At 38.1% G+C, this 24,728-nt stretch overlaps 1 protein-coding gene across 1 annotated transcript; it reads right to left on the reverse strand.

Moving 5' to 3' along the window:
• Window positions 1–20,622: 20,622 nt before the first annotated feature.
• On the reverse strand, window positions 20,623–22,070 carry LOC127228078 (hemoglobin subunit beta-H1). Its single transcript, XM_051192515.1, has 3 exons — window positions 21,923–22,070; window positions 21,576–21,798; window positions 20,623–20,766 (listed from the first exon to the last, which is right to left on the reverse strand). Exons 1-3 carry the CDS (start codon window positions 22,012–22,014, stop codon window positions 20,638–20,640), a joined length of 444 nt encoding a protein of 147 aa, XP_051048472.1. The 5' UTR covers window positions 22,015–22,070; the 3' UTR covers window positions 20,623–20,637.
• Between the last annotated feature and the right edge of the window lie 2,658 nt (window positions 22,071–24,728).

The following is a 24,728-nucleotide window of genomic DNA, read 5'->3' on the forward strand; positions in this document are numbered from 1 at the left end:
TGGGGCAGGACAAGACCAGAAGTGGGAGGAAAACCTTGCTCCATACAGATGGTGCCCAACATGGCTAATAAGAACTTCCACTTAAAATTCAACAAAAGCTTAAAAAAAAAAAGGGGTTTTAGAAACAAAAGAACAGAGACAATCAAGATTTCTTGGTAGCAGCATTTTTCTCGGTTGGACTCTGCTTTGCAAGAGACAAGCAGATATTCGCACGGCTCCTTTAAGAGAGGTTTCCTGACTCAGCAAAAGCAGCAAAAAAACCACAAGGCTTTTAAGAAACTCTGCCAACAATTCATTGGTGTGTATGAGAGCCGGCAATGGCAGTGACCACATCTCCAAGCTGGCAGCATGCTGCTGAATGGCAGCGCAGACTAAGGCAGTGAGCACAGCTCTCAGTGCTGGCAGTAAAATAGCCGCTGCCATCTTTGATAAACTGTGGCAGAAACAACTATGACTTTCATTTTAGCAATGTTGTTGTTTACCAGATAAAAGACTTGTGGCCAGAAAATGATAAAGATTTACAGTAAAGACAGATTCATATTAAGAAAAACTTCTAAAGGTTTACAGTGTGTTTTTAAAAAATATGTAGACATGGGAGAAAAAAAAGAATAAAATGGTTTTAAAAAGACAGAGAGGATCTGGGTGTGGTGGCACATGCCTTTAATCCCAGCACTCAAGAGACAGAGGCAATCAGATCTCTTGTGATTTCAAAGTAAACCTGGTATGCAGAGTAAATTCCAGAACAGGTAAGAGTTACACAGACAAATCCTGTCTCAAAAAATAGAAAAGAAACAGATTAATAAAAAAGCCACAAATGGAAACAATCTGGACACTGTATGGTATTATATTGTCTTTGTATTGTTTGACTGCTGAGGAAACAACTGTTAAAAGAAATGCTGCTGGATTAATTCAATTTATATATTTTAAAAATGCTTTGACTCCAAAATTTAAGCCTAAGATCAAGTTACTGGGGAAAAGGATTTCTATTTTTGTTTCCACAGAAAATAAAAAGCTGAGGATTCCTTCCAGACTAATGTGGTTTGATCAAGCCAGACCTCCTGAAACAGGGTCGCTAGTGATCCAACACTCAAAACAGCTTAAACAAGGCAGCCTTGCATACTACAGCCAGGATTTCTGCATCTCCTTAGGATCCCCCATAACAGCACCCTTTGCCAGCAGGAAATAGTTTGGAAAGAACAATGCCCAAATTCCCAAATATTGTTTATAAATGTTTGTTTTCATTTAAATGGACTTGGTTATAAATGGTTAATGATCACAACCAATATTTTTTTAAAGGTAAAAAGGTACTTATGGTATAGATATGATTACTTTGTTTTGGAAGGGATTTTCATTTATTGATACAAATTTAATGTCAATTTTGTGATGTGTATATTTCTCCTTTTGTTTAGGTATTGTGTTTATATAGCTCATTTAGAAATGCAATGTATAATGCAGTACAGATTATAGATAATTACCTATGATAGTCTAAGCTTAGAGCTAAGTTAGTTAGGTTTTTCAAGATACACAGAGATGTATTTGAGATAGATAGGCATTCTTCAAACCTTTCAAAGACCTACAGAATGTGGCATTTAAAATGGTTTAGGGTTTTTCTTGACAATGAGACATAACTGCTCCTGGCAACATCACCTGCTTCAGAAAGGAAGATGGACATCAAAGAAACACGTTATGAAGGTTACTTTCAATATGGCAAGACTAGCCATTTAGACAAGATACTGCTCTTGTCTAGACTGTTTGACTTTATGCTGTATAAACTGGACATGCAGGACCCACAGAAAAGTGACTGCTGATTCAAGATGGACATTGCTACAGAGTTCCTGCTTCATGGAAGAGTCTGCCAGACAGTCTGCAGGACACAGAGAAAAATTACTGACAAACTGCCAATACAAGAAGAAAGTTTAAAGTTTCCTGCTTTGCTGAGGAGTCTGCCAGACACACTATGGCCTATGGGATGAAGATGGAAGGTTACAAAAAAACATCAGGTGACTGACCAGGTAGTGAGTTGTCTCTGTCATTTCTAGAATTTATATATTATCCTTCTGTGGTCTTTGATGGAGTTGAAGACAGTTATGGTTATAGTTTTCCTTAGTTAGGCTGAAAGATAAGTTACATATAGGACTTTAGACTCACAAATATAGGATAGATGATGGAATATTTTCTTAAATCTTGCTAAATGTTAATGGACTAAATATTGTTAACTGTGACTTTTACTTGATAACTGTTGTGTGATATATTTTGCTATGTTAAGGTTAAAACCCAGAAAAGAGGAGATGATGGGAGATGTCATTCTGTAAATATGTTTCTCATACTGGTTTAATGAATAAAGCACTGTTGGCCAATAGGAAAGCAAGATAGGCGGAAATAGGAGACAAGGAGGAAAGAGGAGGACTCAGCATGGAGAGACTGGGGAGACCAGACACAGGCCCCATTCCTCGGTAAGATGAAAGCACATGGAAATACATAGATCAACAGAAATGTGCTAATACTTAAGACAGGGCTAGCCGATAAGAAACAAGTAATGGGCCAACAGCATTATATCAAATACAGAGTTATTTGGGGCTGGCGCAGAGGTGGGACAAGACTAGCGAAGGGAGGAAAGCCTTACTCCTTACAAGTTTTGAAGAATTTAACAGCTTCAAAATGCACACTTGGGAAAATTAATATAATAATCCTAGTTTGTAACCTAAACATTTAAAAGATTTTTACAATAAAAGTTGAACATATTTCACAATTCTCTGGAACTAATTGTCACCATCTTCATTTTGCCACACAAATTCTTGCCTACTCAATAATAATAAAGTAATTAAAAGGTAGGTAAAGAAGTTACTAAGGCACTTAATTCAATGGAAGTTTTACCTTCAAATCAGTGTATCCCTTAATGTCTCCAATGGAAGGAAATTAATAGCTAAGATGAAAGCTTTTCAATCTCCTTTATCTCTAACAAATATCCTATCTTCTCACAGATGGGGATAATTATATGACCAAATAAAGGAGAGCTTCTCCTATCAGCAGTAATTTTCTCTTACAGTTATATACAGGAGTGGATAGAGATGTATTTTGATGATGGTACAAGAGTATAGAGCTTGAGAAAATACCATCTAGTTTCTCTTTCAAAGCAGAGTATTTATGAGCCAATAGTACTTCATACAAATCTTTTAGCATAGCCACATATTCTTAGTTTCAATTTGGGGCAATCTGATACTTAACTAATGAGCCCCTGATGCTTTTACAAAGACACGTAGGATGTTTGTGACCTTACATGCTTAAAAAATAATTTCATCACCTTAATAGCAATCTAAGAGTCATCTTCAACCATTGCTTTCCTCTTAGGCTTTTGAGGCAATTTATTCCCAGGTTTAATTAATTACTACATGTCTATAAATGCTGTGCCATTTATTTCCCACATGCCATTACTTGTGCCTGAATCCTCACCTACAATTTCTTTATGATAGCTTTTTCGTGAACTTTCAAGCATTCATTCAACAACTATTCATTGGGTGACCATGTCATAATAGTTGTTAGTCCTAAAAGTTTATAATAAACGAGTGACAAAATAAAATTGTCCTCTAGGCTCATAACTAGGAGATTACAGATATGGAAAATAAAGAGCTAACTCAATAAATTGTTTTGTTATATTACTTGTTAAGAAGTAAATTAATAGGGGGGGATTCATAAAATAGGACATAGATATAACAAGATCATTCTCTCCAAGGATGAAGTAACTTTCCTGCATCCAAATGACCTTTCATGGGAAAGTACTGGAGAAAAAAATATTTTATAAATTAGAATAACAAAGTCAGTGTTCTGAAGCAGGAGAAAATTACTATTTGTGTAATATAGAAACTAATAATGGTCATATGCAATAAATACATAAAAAGTAAGGTGGAACAAATCACAGGTTATGTTGCCCATAAGTTTATCCCTACCTTTTATGGTAGGGATAAGGAACTGTGATAATGTAACCTTTAAATACTAGGTACTCCTAGATGGAATACTACTCCATGGATATACAGCTTATTCTAGCACTGTTTTATTCAGTCAATGTATATTCACTATCAAAAAACTTAGTTACTGTCTGCTTGTTAGAAGTCTTGAGTCATGTAGACCTATATTGTGAACATGTACTTATGTAAATTTGTGAATTAGTTTTCAAAATGCTTCCTTTAAATGGGCTTTAAATGGGCTATAAATAGGCCTAGTTCTCTAAGGGGTGTTGAATTACCTTCTTTCCAGCTGTCTGTTATCCTTTATAACATGACATTCAGAGATGGAACAATTCTGAATGAAATGAGAATCCTCACAAAAGTATGCATTAAAAAAAGAATAAATTCAAATCTTAGAATGCAAGTTCTAGTCCTGTATTTTCACAGTTCTACTCTAGTGAAGGATGAGGATATAATGACAAATTATTAGGTTTTTTTTTCATGGTTTTTCAAGACAGGTTTCTCTGTATAGCCCTAGCTGTCCTGTAACTCACTCTGTAGACCATGCTGTGGGGAAGAGAATGACAACAATATATTCAACAATATTTATAATAGCCAAAACCTGGAAACAAATGAAGAATTTTTTTCTACCCATTGTCAGAATTCTGTGTTTCCTTCCGCTTTCCTCCTTGTAGTTTGTAGCATTTACACAAGTAGAGCTTTGTAAGATGGTAATATTATTCCAATTGGCTCCATCCAGGTAGTTGATGAATTATTTCACTGAGTTAATCTCAACTTAATTCCTACATAATAACTTAATACAAGATAAAATACAGTATAGATATCTCTCTTACAACTAGAAACTTGTAAAGAATCATATGTGTACCTGTGTGTTTCTGTGTGTGTGTGTGTGTGTGTGTGTGTGTGTGTGTGTGTGCATATGTGGGAGTGTATGTGTGTATTAAAAAGAAATCTAAAAAGTCACTAGACTGAAAGAGGGTACATAATTTTTTAAGTAGTATTAAAAAGTTTATTGAATCAGGGCCCAACATAAATCAGGAGCTAAATATGAAAATGAATTTTACCTGATTTTAAAACAGGCATATACAGGAAATATTCATATATTTACTTACATACTGACTTATTTTTATTTTAGATGTTTGGAGGCTAGTAACCCAAGGTGATTTTTCCTTATAGAAGAGACTTGATATGTTGTAGTGTGAGCTAAAGTATACAGATGAAGAAAGAAGAATCAAGGCCTTGCTTTGGACAATCAGGATGTATTGGATTGGTACTGAAGGGACAAATATGAATAAGTGTGTCTTGCAGGCCTGCTCTTCTCCCTGTTCCCTCTGCCTTACTGAAAACCTAAAGCTAACCCCCAAGATCTATTCCTTTATTCGGCTACTTCCTCCTGAGACTGACTACCAAAATCCAGCTTTCAAAGTATTGAAGTTCTGCAATCAAAAAGGACCTTTGGCTTGCCAAATTGACCCACCAATTTAATATTAAGCTCCTCATCTTAACATGAGGCTTCCCATTTTACCTGTACAAGCTGGAATTTTCCTATGTGGCACATCTGTCTACCTTTTATGCAAAGGTAGTCCTTTGTCATAGCCTGAGACAAATACACCTGCCCCCTTTGCCTGGTTCCCTTTCCCTTTTCCCTCACTTCTATCTCCTCTACCACCACATCCTAGCCCATTCTAACACAGACCTTCAATTTTTCTCTTTTTAAGAATGACACCTGCAAGGTCATATACTGCTGGTTTTCTGCCTGAGTTAGAGAGCAGCCACTTTAACTTTTCTTCATTGCTTAATAAAGGATTTCTCTGTGAAAACAGGTGTTTGGATGTGGTTTGTGCCTAATCTGGGGTCAGGGAGGGAGCCACCATAGGGAGTCTCCTTCAGGTGCTATCATTGCATGATAATTGTTGGATCATGACAATATCCAGACTTGAGATGGTATGTCCAATTTAAGGTCTCTTTTAAATCCTCTAAAGTGTCAGGATCATCTCTACATTTGTGACAATTTCAATGTCCTTAGTATCTATGCAGAGTTTCCCTCCAACTCTTTATATAAATGCACAAAGCTCCTTCCTTGTGGATCCTCTGTGATGCTATCCATCCCTATTGGGGAAAAAAATAAGGAAATGAATCCTGAAATTATTTATTGGGAAGATGCTATACCATGAAGATGGGTATTTTCCCCAACCTTTAAAAGACTTTAAAAGGATTCTAGGGAAGAGTTTTCCAATGACCATGGTGAAGCAGGGGTCTTAGTACTACTTGTCAGCCACAGCAGCAGCTACAGCAGCAACCACCTTCTGAAAAACAGCCACAGTGCCTGAGTGAATTCCTGGCCAAAGTTGCAGGACAGCACAATCACTATCATTCTGCCTAAGAGCTGTGGGGAAAAGGATGACATACAAACACACATATGATAAGAAGAGAAATAAAGCTGGCTTCTGAGAAACTGTACCAACACCATGTTTTTCTGCCCACATTTTACCTCAATTTTATCCCTAGGTAATTTCTACCAAAAAAAAAAAAAAAAAAAAAAAAAAAAAGGAAGTGTGTGTGTGTGTGTGTGTACCTATATTTTATATATACATATATCCTATATGTACACTTAATAATCAATTGTGATGATGCACTATATCTTTACAACTACCATTGCCCCATCTCTAATATGATGTTCAGATCTTCCATCCATGGCTACTCTTTTTTTCTTCACATATCTTTGCATTTGCTCCTAATTTCATAAAATTCTGACTGTTCTTTTTTCCCCACAACCCTTAGAAACACACATTCTGTCTTCTTCCTTGAGGAGACTCTGAAAGCATAATATTGATAGGAGATATCATTCTGTAAATATGTTTCTCTTATTGGTTAATGGAGAAAGCACTGTTGCCAAATAGGAAAGCAAGATAAGCAGGACTAAGAGTCAAGGAGAATTCTGGGAGATGCAGTAGAGTCAAGGTGTAGGCCATGGGATAAGAGGTCCAGACCTTTTCTCCAACAAGACCACATGGAAATACTTAGATTGATATAAATGAGTTAATATTTAAGATAGAGCTACCCAATAAAAAAATGCTAGTAATAGGCCAACAGTTCCATAACTAATAGAGTCTCTGCATGTTATTTGGGGCTGATGCAGCTGTGGGACCAGGCTGGTGGGAAACTGCTTGTAACAAAATGATGCTTACAACATTGGTACTAAGAACTTCCACTTAAAACTTAACAAAGGCTTTAAATAAGATTAAAAAAAAGAATAGAGACAAGCAAGGCTTCTTGGTAGCAGCATTTTTCTGGAGCAGGCTTTGTTTTGCTAGAGACAAGCAGAACTTGTACAGCTCCTTTAAAGGAGGTGAGACATAAATGCTTTTGGCAACACCACCTATGTCAGAAAGGAAGATGGACATCAAAGAAACACGTATGGAGTTTGCTTCCAATATGGCGAGATTGGCCATTTGGGCAAGATACTGCTCTTGTCTGGACTGTTTGACTTTGTGATGTATAAACTAGACATGCAAGGCCCACAGAAAAGTGACTGCTGATTCAAGATGGACATTGCTACAGAGTTCCTGCTTCATGGAAGAGTCTGCCAGACAGTCTGCAGGACACAGAGAAAAATGACTTACAAACTGCCAATACAAGAAAACAGTTTAAAGTTTCCTCCTTTGCTGAAGAGTCTGACAGACACACTGTGGCCTATGGGATGAAGATGGAAGATTACAGAAGAACTTCAGGTGACTGACCAGGCAGTGAGTTGTCGCCGTCATTTCTAGAGTTTATATACTATTCTTCTGTGGTCTTTGATGGAGTTGAAGACAGATAGTTGTGGTTATAGTTTTCCTTAGTAAGAATTAAAGATAAGTTACACATAGACTTTAGATACACAAAGATAGGATATATGATGGAATATTTTCTTAAATTCTGCTAAATATTAATGGACTAAATATGGTTAACTGTGATTCTTACTTGATAAGTGTTGTGTGATATATTTTGCTATGCTAAGGTTAAAACCTGTCTTTTTATTTAGACAGAAAAGAGGAGATGATGGGAGATGTCATTCTGTATATATGTTTCTCATACTGGTTTAATGAATAAAGCACTGTTGGCCAATAGGAAAGCAAGATAGGCGGGACTAGGGAACAAGGAAGAAAGAGGAAGGAGTAAGGAGGAGTAAAGATGGAGAGTCTGGAGAGAATAGGATGCCAGCTGGCTCTCTGGTAAGAGCACGTGGAAATATTAGATTAACAGAAATGGATTAATAATTAGGACAGAGCTAGCCTATAAGAAACTAGTACCTGGCCAAAAGCATTATATCAAAAAAAAAAAAAAGAGAGAGAGAGAGAGATAGAGAGAGAGAGAAAAGAAAAGAAAAAAGACAGAAAGAAAGAAAGGCAATGCTGTGGTTAAATAGATGACATCCACCCCACAAGTAAATTTCTTTACTATAGCAAACTGTAAAATGTGGTGACACTTTAAGGAATGGGTAAACACTTTTAAAGAGTGACATAAGAAGTTCAAGAATTTAGTTTCAGAGGATGCTTTATTTGGTAAATCTTTTTGGTCTCATGATGTAGGTCTTTTAGTAGCCTTGATGGAAAATAATAAACTAATCCAGTAAATTTAATCCAAAAAAAAAGATGGGAAATACAAAGAGAGTCTGAATACTTTATGCTATTGTGTTGTCTTTGAATTGCTCAATTGCTAAGGAAGGAACAACAAGTGCTAAAATATACTTGATTGTCAATGTTGCTGAATTAGTCCAACTTACATATTTTAAAAATGCTTTCAAATACAAAAAAAGGACTTAAAAATTTAAGTCTAAGGACAAGTTACTGGAGAAAAGAATTTTATTTTTCTTGCCACAGAAAATAAAAAAGCTGTGGATTCCTTCCAGACTAACATGGTTTGATCAAGCAAGACAACCTGAAACAGTGTCCCAGGTGATCCAACATTCAAAACAGCTGGGACAAGTCAGCCTTGCAGACCACTATAGCCAAGATTTCTGAGCCTTGCTAGGATCCCAAAGACAGTTGCCCCCTACCAACAGGAAATAGTTTGGAAAGAACAATGCCCAAATTCCCTAATATTGTCTATAAATATTTGTTTTCATCTAAATGTTGTTGGTTATAAATGGTAAATGATCATAACCAATCTCTTTTTTAAGGCAAAAAGGGGATTATAATATAGAAATGAATACTTTGTTTTGGAATAAATTTTCATTTATTGATACAAATTTAAGGTCAATTTTGTGATATGTATTTTTCTCCTCTTGTTTAGGTATTATGTTTATATAGCTAATTTAAAAATGTAATGTGTAGGAGTTCCTGCGGGCATGATCCTTGACCCCCAAATCCTGGCCTCTGCCAAAGAAAGAGGTCTCAGCTGAAGAGTGCCAGTTTCCAGTGAGATCCAACTATCCTGCAAAACCTTCTCAAGTTCCAGCTCAGCCCTTGTCCTCTTCCACCAGCTATTGGCCAGAGGAGAGTCTGGGCCCAATTGGGGCTGCCTGTCCCCTATAACCTCTTTTCCCCCCTCCCCTGCCTGAACTCCCTGGGTTGGCCCCTGATCCTACTGCTCCTGTCTCCGGTCCCCATCGAGAGCACCCTTGGAGCTCTGATACACCCCCACCCATCCCCACCACCAGCCTACCCTCCCTACCCTGTGCCCTACCCCACCCATGGTCCTGCTGCTCTGGTTGAGCAATGGGACAGAGGGTGGAGCCAACAGTCTACCCTACTTCAGAGACTTCTCTGAGCAACTCTGAACAAAGGAGACCTGACTATCCACGAGGGACCACCCATAATTTCTACCTGCTTGGTCTCTGACCCCGCCTCCAGTCCTCTGCTGGAGTCCCGGGCCCCTCCCAGAGATTCGCCTATCTCTGCAGGTCCACTCTGAGTTCCTGCAGGCAAGATCCTTGACCCCCAAATCTGGGCCTCTGCCAAAGAAAGAGGTCTCAGCTGGAGAGCTTCAGTTTCCAGTGAGATCCGACTATCCTGCAAAACCTTCCCAAGTTCCAGCTCAGCCCATGCCCTCTTCTGCCAGCTATTGGCCAGAGCTATTGGCCAGAGGACCACTGTGAGTACCTGCTGGCATCTTCTTCTAGATCCTCATCCTTGACCCCATCCCTGGATCCCTGTCTGCGGAGAAACCTCCTAGAGAGCTTGGACCACACAGAGCTACATATATTGAATCTCTGACCCACATAAGCCCATTGGGGAAGTACCATAGACAGAGGGGGAGACCCCACCAACACCTACTGGAAGAAGCTATGGGAAGAAGGCAATACAAGAGAACACCTAACAACAGAAAGACAAGCATGACACCACAAGAATCTAGGGAATCTACACCAACTAGAATGGAACACAACAACAAAGCAGAGGAAGCAGAAGGGTACAACTTAAAAATTACCATCATAAAAATGATAGAGGCCCTCAAAGAAGATGTGAGAAAATCCCTTAAAGAAATGGAGGAAAAAACAAAAACAAAAAAAGTGGAAGAAATGAACAAATTCCTTAAGGAAAGTACAGAGAAAGCCAAGAAAAAACAATTAAGCAGGTGAAGGAAACAGTTCAAAACTTGAAAACTGAAATAGAGAAAATAAAGGCAACACAAACTGAAGGAATTCTGGAAATAGAAAAGCTGGGCAAAAAATCGGCAACTACGGACACAAGCATAACCAACAGAATTCAAGAGATGGAAGAGAGAATCTCAGGCGCAGAAGATAAACTAGAAGAATTAGATTCATCAACCAAAGAAAATCATAAATCCAACAAATCCTTAACACAAAAAATCCAGAAAATGTGGGACACCGTGAAAAGGCCAAACCTAAGAATAATAGGCATAGAGGAAGGTGAGGAAGCCCAGCTCAAAGGTGCCAAAAAGATATTCAACAAAATCATCGAGGAAAACTTTCCAAATTTGAAGAAGGGCATGCCCATGAAAGTACAAGAAGCATACCGAACCCCAAATAGGCTGGACCAAAGAAAAAAGACCCCTCGACATATAATAATCAAAACACCTAGCATATAGAATAAAGAAAGAATATTAAGAGCAGAGAAGGAAAAAGGACAGGTAACATATAAAGGCATACCTATCAAAATTACACCAGACTTCTTCATGGAAACCCTCAAGGCCAGAAGGTCCTGGATAGATGTTCTAAAGGTATTAAGAGAACACGGATGCCAGCCAAGGCTACTATATCCAGCAAAACTCTCAATCAATATAGATGGAGAGAACAAGATATTTAATGACAAAACCAGATTTTCCCAATATGTATCTACAAATCCAGACCAACAGAAAGTATTGGAAGGAAAACTCCAACCCAAGGAAGGTAACTACGCCCACAAAAATGTAGGCAACAGATAATCCAACTACAACAGAAACCAAGGGTGAAGCAGAACTAATATATTCACAATACCACTGCCAACAACAAAACCAAATCAAACAAGCATCAATAATCAATGGTCCTTACTCACCCTCAACATTAAAGGTCTTAAATCACCTATAAAAAGACACAGGCTAACAGAATGGATACGAAGACAGAATCCATCCTTCTGCTGCATACAAGAAACACATCTAAACTTCAAAGATAGACATTACCTCAGGGTAAAGGGTTGGGAAAAGATTTTCCAATCAAATGGAAATAAGAATCAAGCAGGCATAGCTATCCTAATATCTAACAAGTTAGACTTCACACCAAAATTAGTCAAAAGAGATGAAGACAGTCATTTCATATTCATCGCAGGAGAAATCCATCAACACAAAGTCTCAGTTCTGAACATCTATGCCCCTAATACAAAGTCACCCACATTCGTAAAACAAACACTACTAAAACTCAAAGCTCATATAAAACCTCACACACTTATAGTGGGAGACTTCAATACATCACTCTCAACACTAGACAGGACCACAAATCAGAAACTCAACAAAGAAACAAAAGAATTAACAGAAGTTATGTCTAAACTGGGGTTAACAGACATCTATAGAACATTCCATCCAAAGACAAAAGAATATACCTTCTTCTCTGCTCCACATGGAACTTTCTCTAAAATCAACCACATACTAGGTGACATAACAAACCTCAACAGATACAAGAGAATATGAACAGTCCCCTGTATCTTATTGGACCACCATGCTTTAAAATCGGAATTCAACAACAACACAAATAGCAGAAAACCTGCAAACTCATGGAAAATGAACAATGTGCAATTGCACACTCCTGGGTCAAAGAAGAAATAAAGAAAGAAATTAAAGACTTTCTAATATTCAACGAGAATGAGGATACAACATACCCGAACATATGGGACACCTTGAAAGCAGTGCTACGAGGGAAGTTCATTGCACTAAGTGCCCATATGAAGAAAACAGAGGATAGTCACATACGAGAATTAACAGCCCAACTGAAAACCTTAGAACAAAGACAAGCAAATTCACCCTGCAGGAGTAGACGCCAGGAAATAATCAACTTGAGGGCTGAAATCAACAAAATAGAAACTAGGAAAACAATACAAAAAATCAATGCAACGAAGAGTTGCTTTTTTGAGAATATCAACAAGATAGACAAACCTTTATCCAAATTAATGAAAAAGCAGGGACAGAACATGCAAATTAACAAAATCAGAAATGAAACGGGGAACATAACAACAGACACAGAGGAAATGCAGACAATTTTCAGGTCATACTTGGAAAATCTGTATTCCACAAAAATTGAAAATTCAAAGGAAATGGAAAGTTTCTGGATAACTATCACTTACCAAAATTAAATCAAGAACAGAAAAACAACTTAAGTAGACCTATAACCTGCAATGAAATAGAAACAGTCATCGAAAGCCTTCCAACCAAAAAAAGTCCAGGGTTAATGGATTCAGTGCAGTATTCTACCAGACATTCAAGGAAGAACTAATACCACTACTCCTCAAACTGTTCCACAAGATAGAAACAGAAGGTTCATTGCCAAACTCTTTTTATGAGGCCACAATAACTATGGTACCCAAACCTCACAAAGACACAACTAAGAAAGAAAACTATAGACCAATATCCCTGATGAACATCGATGCAAAAACACTTAATAAAATACAGGCAAACCGAATTCAAGAATACATCAGAGAAATCATGCACCATGACCAAGTAGGCTTCATCCCTGGAATGCAGGGATGGTTTAACATATGAAAATCTATCAATGTGATCCACCATATAAACAAACAGAAAAAGAAAAACCATATGATTATCTCCCTAGATGCAGAAAAAGCCCTCGACAAAATTCAATACCGTTTCATGATAAAGGTCTTGGAGAGGTCAGGGATAACAGGAACATACCTAAACATAATAAGAGCAATATACAGCAAACCAATTGCCAACATCAAACTGAATGGAGAGAAACTTAAGCCAATTCCTCTAAAATCAGGAACAAGACAAGGCTGTCCTCTCTCTCCATATCTCTTCAATATCGTACTAGAAGTTCTAGCTAATGCTATAAGACAACAAAAGGAGATCAAGGGGATCCAAATTGAAAAGGAAGACGTCAAACTGTCTCTATTTGCAGATGATATGATAGTTTACATAAGCGACCCAATAAACTCTACCAAGGAACTCCTACAGCTGATAAACACCTTCACCAATCTAGTAGGATACAAGATAAACTCAAAAAAATCAGTAGCCCTACATTTTTCAGACGATAAAGAGACAGAGAAAGAAATCAGAGAAACATCACCCTTTACAATAGACACAAGCAACATAAAGTATCTTGGTGTAACACTTACCAAACAAGTAAAAGACCTATATAATAAGAACTTTGTGACTCTAAAGAAAGAAATTAAAGAAGATACCAGAAAATGGAAAGATCTCCCATGCTCTTGGATAGGTAGGATAAACATAGTAAAAATAGCAATCTTACCAAAAGCAATCTACAGATTCAATGCAATCCCCATTAAAATTCCACCACAATTCTTCACCGACCTTGAAAGGATAATAATCAACTTTATATGGAAAAACAAAAGACCCAGGATAGCCAAAACAACCCTATACAATAAAAGAACTTCAGGAGGCATCACCATTCCTGACTTTAAGCTCTACTACAGAGCTATAGTTCTGAAAACGGCCTGGTATTGGCAGAAAAATAGACAGGCAGACCAGTGGAATCGAATTGAAAATCCTGATATTAATCCACGCACCTATGGACACCTGATTTTCGACAAAACAGCTAAAATTATACAATGGGGCGAGGACAGCATCTTCAACAAATGGTGCTGGCACGATTGGATGAGGGTGTGTAGAAGACTACAGATAGACCCATGTGTGTCGCCATGCACAAAACTCAAGTCCAAATGGATCAAAGACCTTCAACATCAATCCAGCCACATTGAACCTCTTAGAAGAGACAGTAGGAGGTACCCTTGAACAAATTGGTATAGGAGACCGCTTCTTGAACATAACTCCAGGGGCACAGACACTGAAAGAAACAATTAATAAATGGGATCTCTTTAAACTTAGAAGCTTCTGTAAAGCAAAGGACACAGTGGACAAGACTAAACGGCAGCCCACAGACTGGGAAAAGATTTTCATCAATCCTATATCTGACAAAGGGATGATCTCCCAAATACACAAAGAACTCAAGAAACTAGTCAACAAAACACCAAATAACCCTATTAAAAAATGGGGTACAGAACTGAAGAAAGAATTCTTAACAGAGGAAATCAAAAAGGCTGAAAGACACTTAAGAAAATGCTCCACATCCTTAGCTATCAGGGAAATGCAAATCAAAACAATTTTGAGATACCATCTTACCCCTGCCAGAATGGCTAAAATTAGAAACACCAGTGATAACTTATGTTGGAGAGGATGTGGAGAAACTGGAACAATCCTCCACTGCTGGTGGGAGTACAAACTCGTACAGCCATTTTGGAGATCAGTATGGCAGTTCCTCAGGAAAATGGGAATTCGTTTACCACAGGACCCAGCCATCCCCCTCTTAGGCATATACCCAAAGGATTCACATCCATGCAACAAAGACATCTGTTCAACTATGTTCATAGCAGCACTATTTGTAAAAGCAAGAACCTGGAAGCAACCTAGATGCCCCTCAATTGAAGAATGGTTAATGAAGATGTGACACATCTACACAATGGAATACTACTCTGCAGAAAAAAGTAATGGTATCTTGAAATTCGCAGGCAAGTGGATGGCACTTGAAGAAACCATCCTGAATGAGGTAACCCAGTCACAAAAAGAGGAACACAGTATGTACTCACTCATATATGGATTTTAGACCTAGATCAAAGGATCACCAGCCTATAATTCACATCACCAGAGGAACTAGGATACAAGTTGTATTCTAAGAGATTCATATAAAGTCCCTCACAGAACTGGGAAGGGACAAGTCCCCCAGAGCTCAGGTGAAGTGGGGGGGGGCAGCAAATGGAGAAAGAAGTAGGAGAAAATGAGGGGGAGGAAAGGAAAACATGTGCGACCAGGAAGATTGAGACTGGTTAGGAATAGAAGACAGGAAAGAGAGAGAGAGAGACATAAAAGAGGGAGCCAATATTGGTTTGACAATAAAATTGAACACAAAGAAAGGTCTAGAGAACTAAAAGACTGCTCCCAACTAACAATCTGAGCTTCCATGGAAAGGCTATCATAAATGCCCTTCCTGGAGAGTGATATTAACAACTAACTTCTCCATGGAGCCGTCAACTAATGCCTGTTGAAAACAGGATCAAACACCCATACATGAACACTGAGTCAAACTAGAACCCAGATGCAGATGGAGAGGATAAGACCAGGCTGCAGAAACACATACAGACAGCTTACCTGAACAAGGAGGAGCTAACGTCCTCTAGACTGATAGCTGGGAAGCCAGCATGGGACTGACTCAGGCCCCCCTGAATATGGGTCTCAGCCAGAAGGACTGAGCAGTCTAAGAGACCTCAGTCAGTGGAGCCAGGATGTATCCCTGTTGCACAAAAGGACTTTGCGAACATATCCCCCATGGAGGGATAACTGCCTTAATCTAGAGACAGGAGAGAAGCCCTAGTCCCTACTTCACATAACCAGTCAGATCTACATGATCCCAACTGGATGGCATTCCCCTACATATGGAATTGGGGTGGGAGGAGGGAGTGCATGTGAGAGGGCAGAGAGGGTAAAAGGAAGGGAAGGAAGAAGGGAGGGAGGGAGGGAAGGGAGGGAGGGAAGGAGAGGGAACTGGGATCGATATGTAAAATAATAAATTAAATTAAAAAAATGCTTTGACTCCAAAATTTAAGTTGAAGGACAAGTTACTGGGGAAAAGGATTTCTATTTTTGTTTCCACAGAAAATGAAAAGATGTGGATTCCTTCCAGACTAATGTGGTTTGATCAAGCCAGACCACCTGAAACAGAGTACCAGGTGATCCTACATTCAAAACAGCTGAACAAAGCAGCCTTACAGACTACAGCCACAATTTCTGAATCTTCTCCGAATCCCCCATGACAGAGCCCCTTACCAGCAGGAAGTAGTTTGGAAAGAACGATGTCTAAATTCCTAAATTCCAAAATTTTGTCTATAAATGTTTGTTTTCATTTAATTGGACTTTGTTATATAAAATAAAATAAATTAATAAAAATTGTAATGTATAATTAAGTACAAATTATAGTTATCTATAATAGTCAAAACTTATAGTTAGGGTTGTTAGGTTTTTATAGACATTTGGAGACATAGGCATTCTTCAAACCCTGTAAAGACCTACAAAATATAGCATCTAAAATGGTTTAGGGGTTTTCTTGACAGTGAGACATAACTGTTCCTGGCAATACCACCTGTATCACAAAGGAAGGTGGACAACAAAGAAACTTGTTATGGAGTTTGCTTACATTATGACAAGACTAGCCAATTGGGCAAGATCCTGCTCTTGTCTAGACTGTTTAACGCAATGCTTTAAAAAGTAGATGTGAAGGATCCACAGAAAAGTGACTGCTATACAAGATGGACATTGCCACAGGGTTCCTGCTTCATGGAAGAGTATGCCATACATTGCACAGACACAGAGAAAAGTGACTGACAAACTGCCAATACAGGTGTACTGTTTAAAGTTTTGTGCTTTGCTGAGGAGTCTGCCAGACACACTAGGGCCTATAGGCAGAAGATGGAACATTATAGAACTTCCGGTGAGTGAGCAGGCAGTGAGTTGTCTCTATCATTTCTAGAGCTTATATACTATTCCTTTGTGGTCTTTGAGGGAGTTGAAGACAGATAGTTATGGTTATATTTTTCCTTAGTTTGGATTAAAGGTAAGTTACATATAAGACTTTAGACTCACAAAGATAGGATAGATGATGTAATATTTTCTTAAATCTTGCTAAATGTTAATGGACTAAATATTGTTAACTATAGTTCCTATTTGATAACTTTTTTGTCAAATATTTTACATTGTTAAAATCAAAACCCTTGTTTTTATTTTAGACAGAAAAGAAGACATGATGAGAGATGTCATTTTGTAAACATGTTTCTCTTATTGGTTAATAAATAAAGCACTGTTGGCAAATAGGAAAGCAAGATAAGTGGGACTAGAAGGTAAGGAGGATTCTGGGTGATGTAGTAGAGACAGTCAAGATGTAGTCTATGGGAGAAGTAAGAAGTCCAGACCCTTTCTCTTGTAAGATAAGACCATGTGGAAATAATTAGATTGATAGAAATGAGTTAATATTTAAGACACAGCTAGTCCATAAGAAATACTAGTAACAGGCCAACAGTTTCATAACTGATAGAGTCTCTGTATGTTATTTTGGGACTAATGTGGCTCTGGGACCAGGCTGGTGGGAAACTGCTCATAACATCTCTATCTCGCAGGCCTGTCTCACTTACCTACTGCTTCTAAACACCTCATCCAAACATATGCTTCTGTCTCATGTGGTAGAATGTGTCTTGACTTTTCAGTTCCTCTCTCTCTAGAAATTTGTGTCTTCTGTAGTATTTTTTAAATTTTTATTGAAAAATGTTAATTCTTAGAGAATGTCATAAAATGTATTTTAATCACATTAGTCCTCCCAGATCCACTCTCCCTCCAGTCAGTCCCATAACTTCTGTCTCTTTTTTAAAGTATAACCCATGGACTCAAGTGGTAAAATGCACATGTGCTTTGTTTCAATTTTTCCTTATTTTCTTTCCCTTTTGACAAAATCCTGACATATCCAAAATATTTTATTTTTTTTATTGAAATGAATGTCCATAAACAATGGAATAAATAGACAGTACTCTGGTACCTATAGAAATAGGTTTGGGACAATGGCCTATCATGGAACATTTTTATGAAACATATAAAGACACACACACAATAGTTATCACATAGCTATTTAAAATAATAATATGACAAAAGACCATAGAAATAACTACAAATCATATTGTTTTTTTTTTTTTTTTTTTTTTTTTTTTTTTTTTTTTTTTACTCAAATAGGCTAATTCTAACCGTGCTTTGAAAAAATGTTGGCACAGAAAGTCAAAGATTATTGTTCTCAAGGAAAATCATAGAGTGAACTAATGGAAATAGATGCAGAGACCTATTAGGCAGAGCTTGTGGAACATAATGGAAGGGGGGAAGTAGAATTATAGAGACAAAGAAACTGAGGACACCAGGAAAACACAGAATCAACTAAGCAGAGCTCAGAGGCGATCACAGAATCTGAGGGGGCAATCACAGAGCCTGCGGGGGTCTGAGCTAGGTCCTCTGCATATATATATATATATATATATATATATATATATATATATATATATGATTGTTGTTTAGCTTGGTATTTTTGTGAAACTCCTAACAGTGGGAGTGGGAGTGTCTCTGACTTTCTGCCTGCTCTTGGGACCCCTTTCCTCCTACTGGATTGCCTCAGCCAGACTTGATATGAGAGTTTGTGCCTAGTCTTGTTGTAACTTGTTATGCTGAATTTGTTAATATCCCTGGAGGGGGTCTGCTCTTTTCTGAAGAGAAATAGAGGAGGAGTGAATTCTAAGGGAGAGGGGAGGTAGGGAAGAAACTAGAAGAAATGACAGAAGGTAAAACTGCAGATGAGATGCATTACATGAGAGAAGAATTGATTTAAAAAAAAAAGTTCAAAGGGAATTTTATTCTTTTATTTCAATTCTACTGTCAAATTTATAGCTGGAAGGGAGAAAATGGATAGAAAGATGGGGAGGGGAAAGGAAAGGGGGAGGAGAAACAAAGGCTGTGAGAAAAGAAGGAAAGGAAAAAGGGAAATGAATTGCTTAAAGAAAGCAGAGAGGAGAGGAAGGAAATGGGATGGAAAGAACAGGGGCTGCCTCTGACTCTTTTGCTGGCTTTTGGGACCAATCCCTCACACTGGGTTGTCTTGCCAGCCTTAATACAAGGCTTAGTGTTTAGTCTTACTACAACGTGATATACCATGTTTTGTTGATATCCATGGAAGACCTGTCCTTTTCTGAATAGAAACAGAGGAGGAGCTAATGAGGGGTGAAGCAGAGTAGAGTTGGGGGTAGGGACTTGGGGGAGAGGAAGGAGGAGAAACTGTGGTTGGGCTATAAAATAGACAGACAGACAGATTTAAAAAGAAAGAAAGGAAGGAAGGAAGGAAGGAAGAAAGAAAGAAAGAAAGAAAGAAAGAAAGAAAGAAAGAAAGAAAGAAAGAAAGGGAGGAGAGAGGAAAGAAGGTAGGGAGGGATGGAGAGAGGGACAGGAAAAAAAGGGAAGTAAAAGATACCAATAAATCATTCAATAGTTAGAGAGTGAGCCTTCTTAAAATTATGCAATCTTCACTTTTATGAAATCTTCCTTGTTCTCAAATGATCCCTGGATTTACTGCTCCTCTTCTAAGTATAACCTTACTTCATGACATGATACATCCTATTAAATAATCCAGAACACCAAATACCTTAGCCATTATTGTTCATTGTGCCAATCACACAATGAATAAAAGAAAATGTAGCTATAGAAATTCCTGTGACTCTTTTATGAAAGTTCCCAAATACACTCAATTTCCCGGTTTACTTAATATAGCAGTCTCACAAGGTATATCTAGCTGTTAAAATGTACAATTCATTAAAACTAATACATTTAGCTTGTATTTTAGATACATAAGGTTTTCTCTTAATCTCCAGCATGTTTTGGGACTAGAGAGAAAGCTCAGTAGTTAAGAGCATTTGTTGCTCTTCCAAAGAACCAGACTTTAATTCCCAGAACCCACATAGCAACTCACAACTAGCTGGACCTTCACTTCCAGGAAATGTGATCCTCTCTTGGTCTACACACATGTAATACATGCACAAACATGTAGGAAAAACACTCATATACATAAAGTGAAACTTAAGAAAAATTGTATCCTCTCACTAGTCTTCTTTCCCCCTAACCACTTGCTACCCTAGTTTTTACCTTGTGCAGTAAATATTTTTGTATCCTACTATATACTGAGTGAACGCTTTCTCTTCTTCCTGGAGAATTCTTCATCTTTCCATCCTCCTTGAGCCATACTACTTTCCCACAATATGTTCGTTCCTCCCTACCCATATGGTCACCAAAATTTTCCATCAACAAAAAAGTAAAAAACAAAACAAAACTCAGCATTAGATTATTAAGAACCAACTTTATTTAACAAAATCTATGCTCTCAAACCTAATCCAGTCCTCAAAACGAGTATAAAAGACACACAGGATTGCGGTTCTGCAGGAATGAGAGCTTAATGATACTTGTGGGACAGAGCATTGGCCACACCAATCACCAGCTTCTGCCAGGCAGCTTGCACCTCAGGTGTGAATTCCTTAGCAAAATGAGTAGAAAGGACAATCACCAGCACGTTGCCTAGGAGCTGTAAAGAATAAAATAACACATACAATTGATAGGTAGAAGTTCAAAGTGATTGTATATGAAAATTACATTCCTTGAAGATTGCAGTCCCCCACTACTTATCACTTCAGCTGTGACACACTGGACAACTGAATTTTGTGACTCCTATTGTACCCACTCTACACTCAACCAGATATATCTGTACCATTCCTCATTCTGCACATTTTACCTTCTGTATTCCTTGCTTCCTGACATAATCTAAATGAACACAAGATTCCAGTGCAACAAGATGCTTAGTAGAGTTAAGTGTCTGATCAATGAGAAAGAAATCTCCAATTATGTCATGACTCAGTGGGAATGTAAAATACTTAGAATGTTTGTCAAAATTATAAGAAAGATCAGTTTTTTTTTGCTATTCCATAGGTCTTCTCTAAAGCATTGATTATTAGGCACCAGAGAAATAGGACATTTCCCCTTCCTAATGACAAGATATCCAATTCAAATTCTGTTTATTCTTCCATAAATCTACTAATCTCTAAAAACACATTCCTTTAAAAACAAAAGTCCAATATTTGAACATTCTGTCTCCCAATGCTAGGGATCTAACCCAAAGCCCCAGGCATGGTAGGAGTGCAGTCTATTCTATATACTTGTCTTCCACAACTGTTGTACAGCAAAATACTTATTTAGACTTCTTTTGCATATTTACTGACAATGGTTTTGGACCCATGTACTTTAGAAACTGTAAAGGCATTGCCATTCATGGCCTCACCTTCCAGGAGAGTTCCTAGCAAAGTTAATAATGAGCTCATGAGCTTGTTCGACACTGACCTTGAAGTTCTCAGGATCCACATGAAGCTTGTCACAGTGCAGCTCACTCAGATGAGCAAAAGCTTCTTTGAGGTTGTCCATGTTCTGAACTGCCAAGCCTAGGGATGTCAGCACTTTCTTGCCATGGGCTCTGATTCTGGGGTTACCCATGATGGCCGGGGCAGAAGACAGGTTTCCAAATTTGTCAAAGAATCTCTGAGTCCATGGGTAGACGATCAGGAGCCTAAAACGCAGGGCATTAGCAGTTTAAAATCAGAATATATTGAAAACCCCTAAAGGAAGCTTGGCTATTTCTGCCAAGCTCAATTTTCTCTCCATTCCTCCCCTGCCCTGGTCTCAGATCTTACCTTCCCAAGGTTTCTCCTCCAGCTTTTTCCAAGTCCACTTTATTCCATATGCTTGTGATAGCTGCCTTCTCCTCAGCTGTGAAGTGAACCATGGTGTCAAGTCTAGAAGCTTGGAGAGACCGCAGGTGTCTGGGAAGGAGCAAGTGTGTTCAAGTGGCTGAAGGCCTGCCCTTTTATTCTTCACCCTGGACCTTGCACCCCTGACCCCCTCCCCAGGACTCTGAGGCTATTGGTCAAGGGAGGCTGGGCAACACAGGGTGGGGTCCAGTGGAGCAAGGTCTAGATAGCATTTGCACTAAGATATCTTCAAGTAGGCCCCTTCCCTCCTTTGTGGGGGATGGGGGGGGGAGACCCTCCTGCTCAAGTTTTCATAGCTTCTACTCTTTTTTCCCTTCTTCCTTTCTTTTGGTCCCTTCTCCTCCAACCAGGAGATTTGCCCGGGTAGCTTTCACACTTTTCCCTTTTGTCAGTGGCCAGTATATTAAAGCTGAAGCATAGGCAAACATGTGAAAGCCTCAGTGAGTGTGAGGCTCTTTTGAGGCATGAGAATCAGGACTTAGGTGGCAGAAATATGCCCCTTACTAGGAAGTCATATATAACAAAGAAGTGGTGTACCAACCATTGGATGATTTTTCTATAGGCTGAGATCATGATCTCCCTATTTCCTTGGGTTCAGCCTTCACTGTGCCCATGGCAGGTTGAGTACTAGAAAAAGGAATGATTAATATTTCTTCAACTAGGCTCTGTCTACATTTTTTGTGTGTTCATAAAATAACCCTGAAGTAACAGGGATGGTTCCATCTAGTAACAGTCCACACACACTGTCACAGAACAAAATTACACGTTAGGAACTTCATTCTGCTGTCTGGCTTTCTGCTGTCAACTCTCACAGGTTTTTAGCTGCCTCATTGTAATTGTAGATAGAGATTTTTATTGGTATTCAGGAACATGCTCTGTTCTTTTCAAAAGAAGTTATTTCTAGACATACATACATATATTTCTTTAGTTTCTATTTCTGTAGTCTGATCTTGGCAGATATCTGGAAGTCCAGAGTCTAAGCTTCCAAAGATCTTAACCAATAAGTCTCAGTTGCTCTTCAGTGGACTCTGGAGAAATCTGTGATCCTACATGTCTGAAAAATAACTACCATCTTCAAGAAACCTAAAAAGTGATACAGGAATCATTTGCAGTCTTTGCTGTCCTCAGATTTCTAGGGCAATTTTGTTTCAAATTTTATTAATTAGTTCTTGCTTGTCAATATACCCTCCATGTTCCCTGTGTCATGTTGTGTCAGAATCTTCAAATATTTTCTTTATGACAGCTTGTTCATATAATGTCAAACATTCACTCAGTCATTATGTGTTCCATAACTATGTCACAATTATTATCAGTTCTGGGGATTCATAATATATGAATAACAGAATAAAACTTTCCTCTAGGCTCATTTACTAGGAGATGTAAAATACAGAAATGAATACATGAATAAAAGAAAGATTATTTTTACATATTATTCCTAGAAAGAAAATTAATGAGAGGAATTTATTTCAATAGGGTACAGTAGCATCAGAATAATTTTCTGTATATAATGAGGAATTAACTTTGCTGTGTCCAGAATGACTATCCTGTCACTTGTCATAGGAAATTACTGGATAAAATGTTGTGAGAATGAATTCAGTGTTCTGAAGAAGGAAAAAATGAGCATTCACATGGCACTGAAGCAGATAATATCCACGTGCAAAGAATATATAAATAACAAAATGGATCATGGCAGGTGTGTTGTGACAGTGCAAATACAATCTGAGGAATGTGAGGAACTCATCTTCCATGGTAGAGATGAGATGCTATAATGACATAAATCTCTTGCTTATTTCTGATGGAATTCAATTTCAGTGGTATGGCATTTATCTCATTTTATTGTAAATGTATACTACCAAAGTATTATCCTTTTGTCATTGAACTATCTTATCATCAACTGCACATAATGACATGTTTTTAATCCAGGCAGTCAAGTCTTGGTGAGTGTGAGGCCAGCACAGTCTGCATAGCAAGTTCTAGGCCATCCAGGCTACAGACTATGACCTTGTCTCTAGAAATAAAACAAACAAGCCAGTCCTGTATCATCCTGACTTATTCATGTGATTATGTGTGTAAATATTTTAAGAGTTATTTCTTAGTTATATTGTTTTTTCACATTGGAGTGGAATGGGCACATCTAGCTCTCAAACAAGTGGTAAATTGTTTCTTCTTCCCACAACTGCACAATTGCCATCCTTCATCTGCTGACATCTAGAGGCAAAACATACATGGAGGCAAAAATAATAAATTGATAGAAGTGATAAAAAGAAGAAAAAGAACTTGATGCAACTGGGCATTGTCTCATCTATTGACAGACCCATTGAAAACCAAATGTGAATGTTATGTATAAGGCCTGATTTTTCTTAGTGTTGTATTGAAAGGCCAGCAGGATCACAAAGAGTAATGTTGTCAATAGCCTGAAACAATATTATTCTTTCCTCATCTTTAAAGTAGACAAACACAAAATACCATTCACCAGTCATATTCTGACCAGTCTATGGAACCAAGAGAGGTATTGCTCTTTAATGTCTACCATTTAAAGATCCCAAACCTTGACATGACATTGACTCAGGACTTGAATGTCTTTGAGCAATGAGTGTGATTCGCCTCCATGAGTGTCTCAAGTAAAAGCACACTTTGTTAGTTATACCAACTCAAGATTTGTGATTTTGCCATCCACTGCCTCTTGTTTTCTTCTCATATGTTATATAAATATGGCACTGTGTCTGTT

This window comes from Phodopus roborovskii, unplaced genomic scaffold (assembly GCF_943737965.1).
Source record: "Phodopus roborovskii unplaced genomic scaffold, PHOROB, whole genome shotgun sequence".
Taxonomy (NCBI): Eukaryota; Metazoa; Chordata; class Mammalia; order Rodentia; family Cricetidae; genus Phodopus; species Phodopus roborovskii.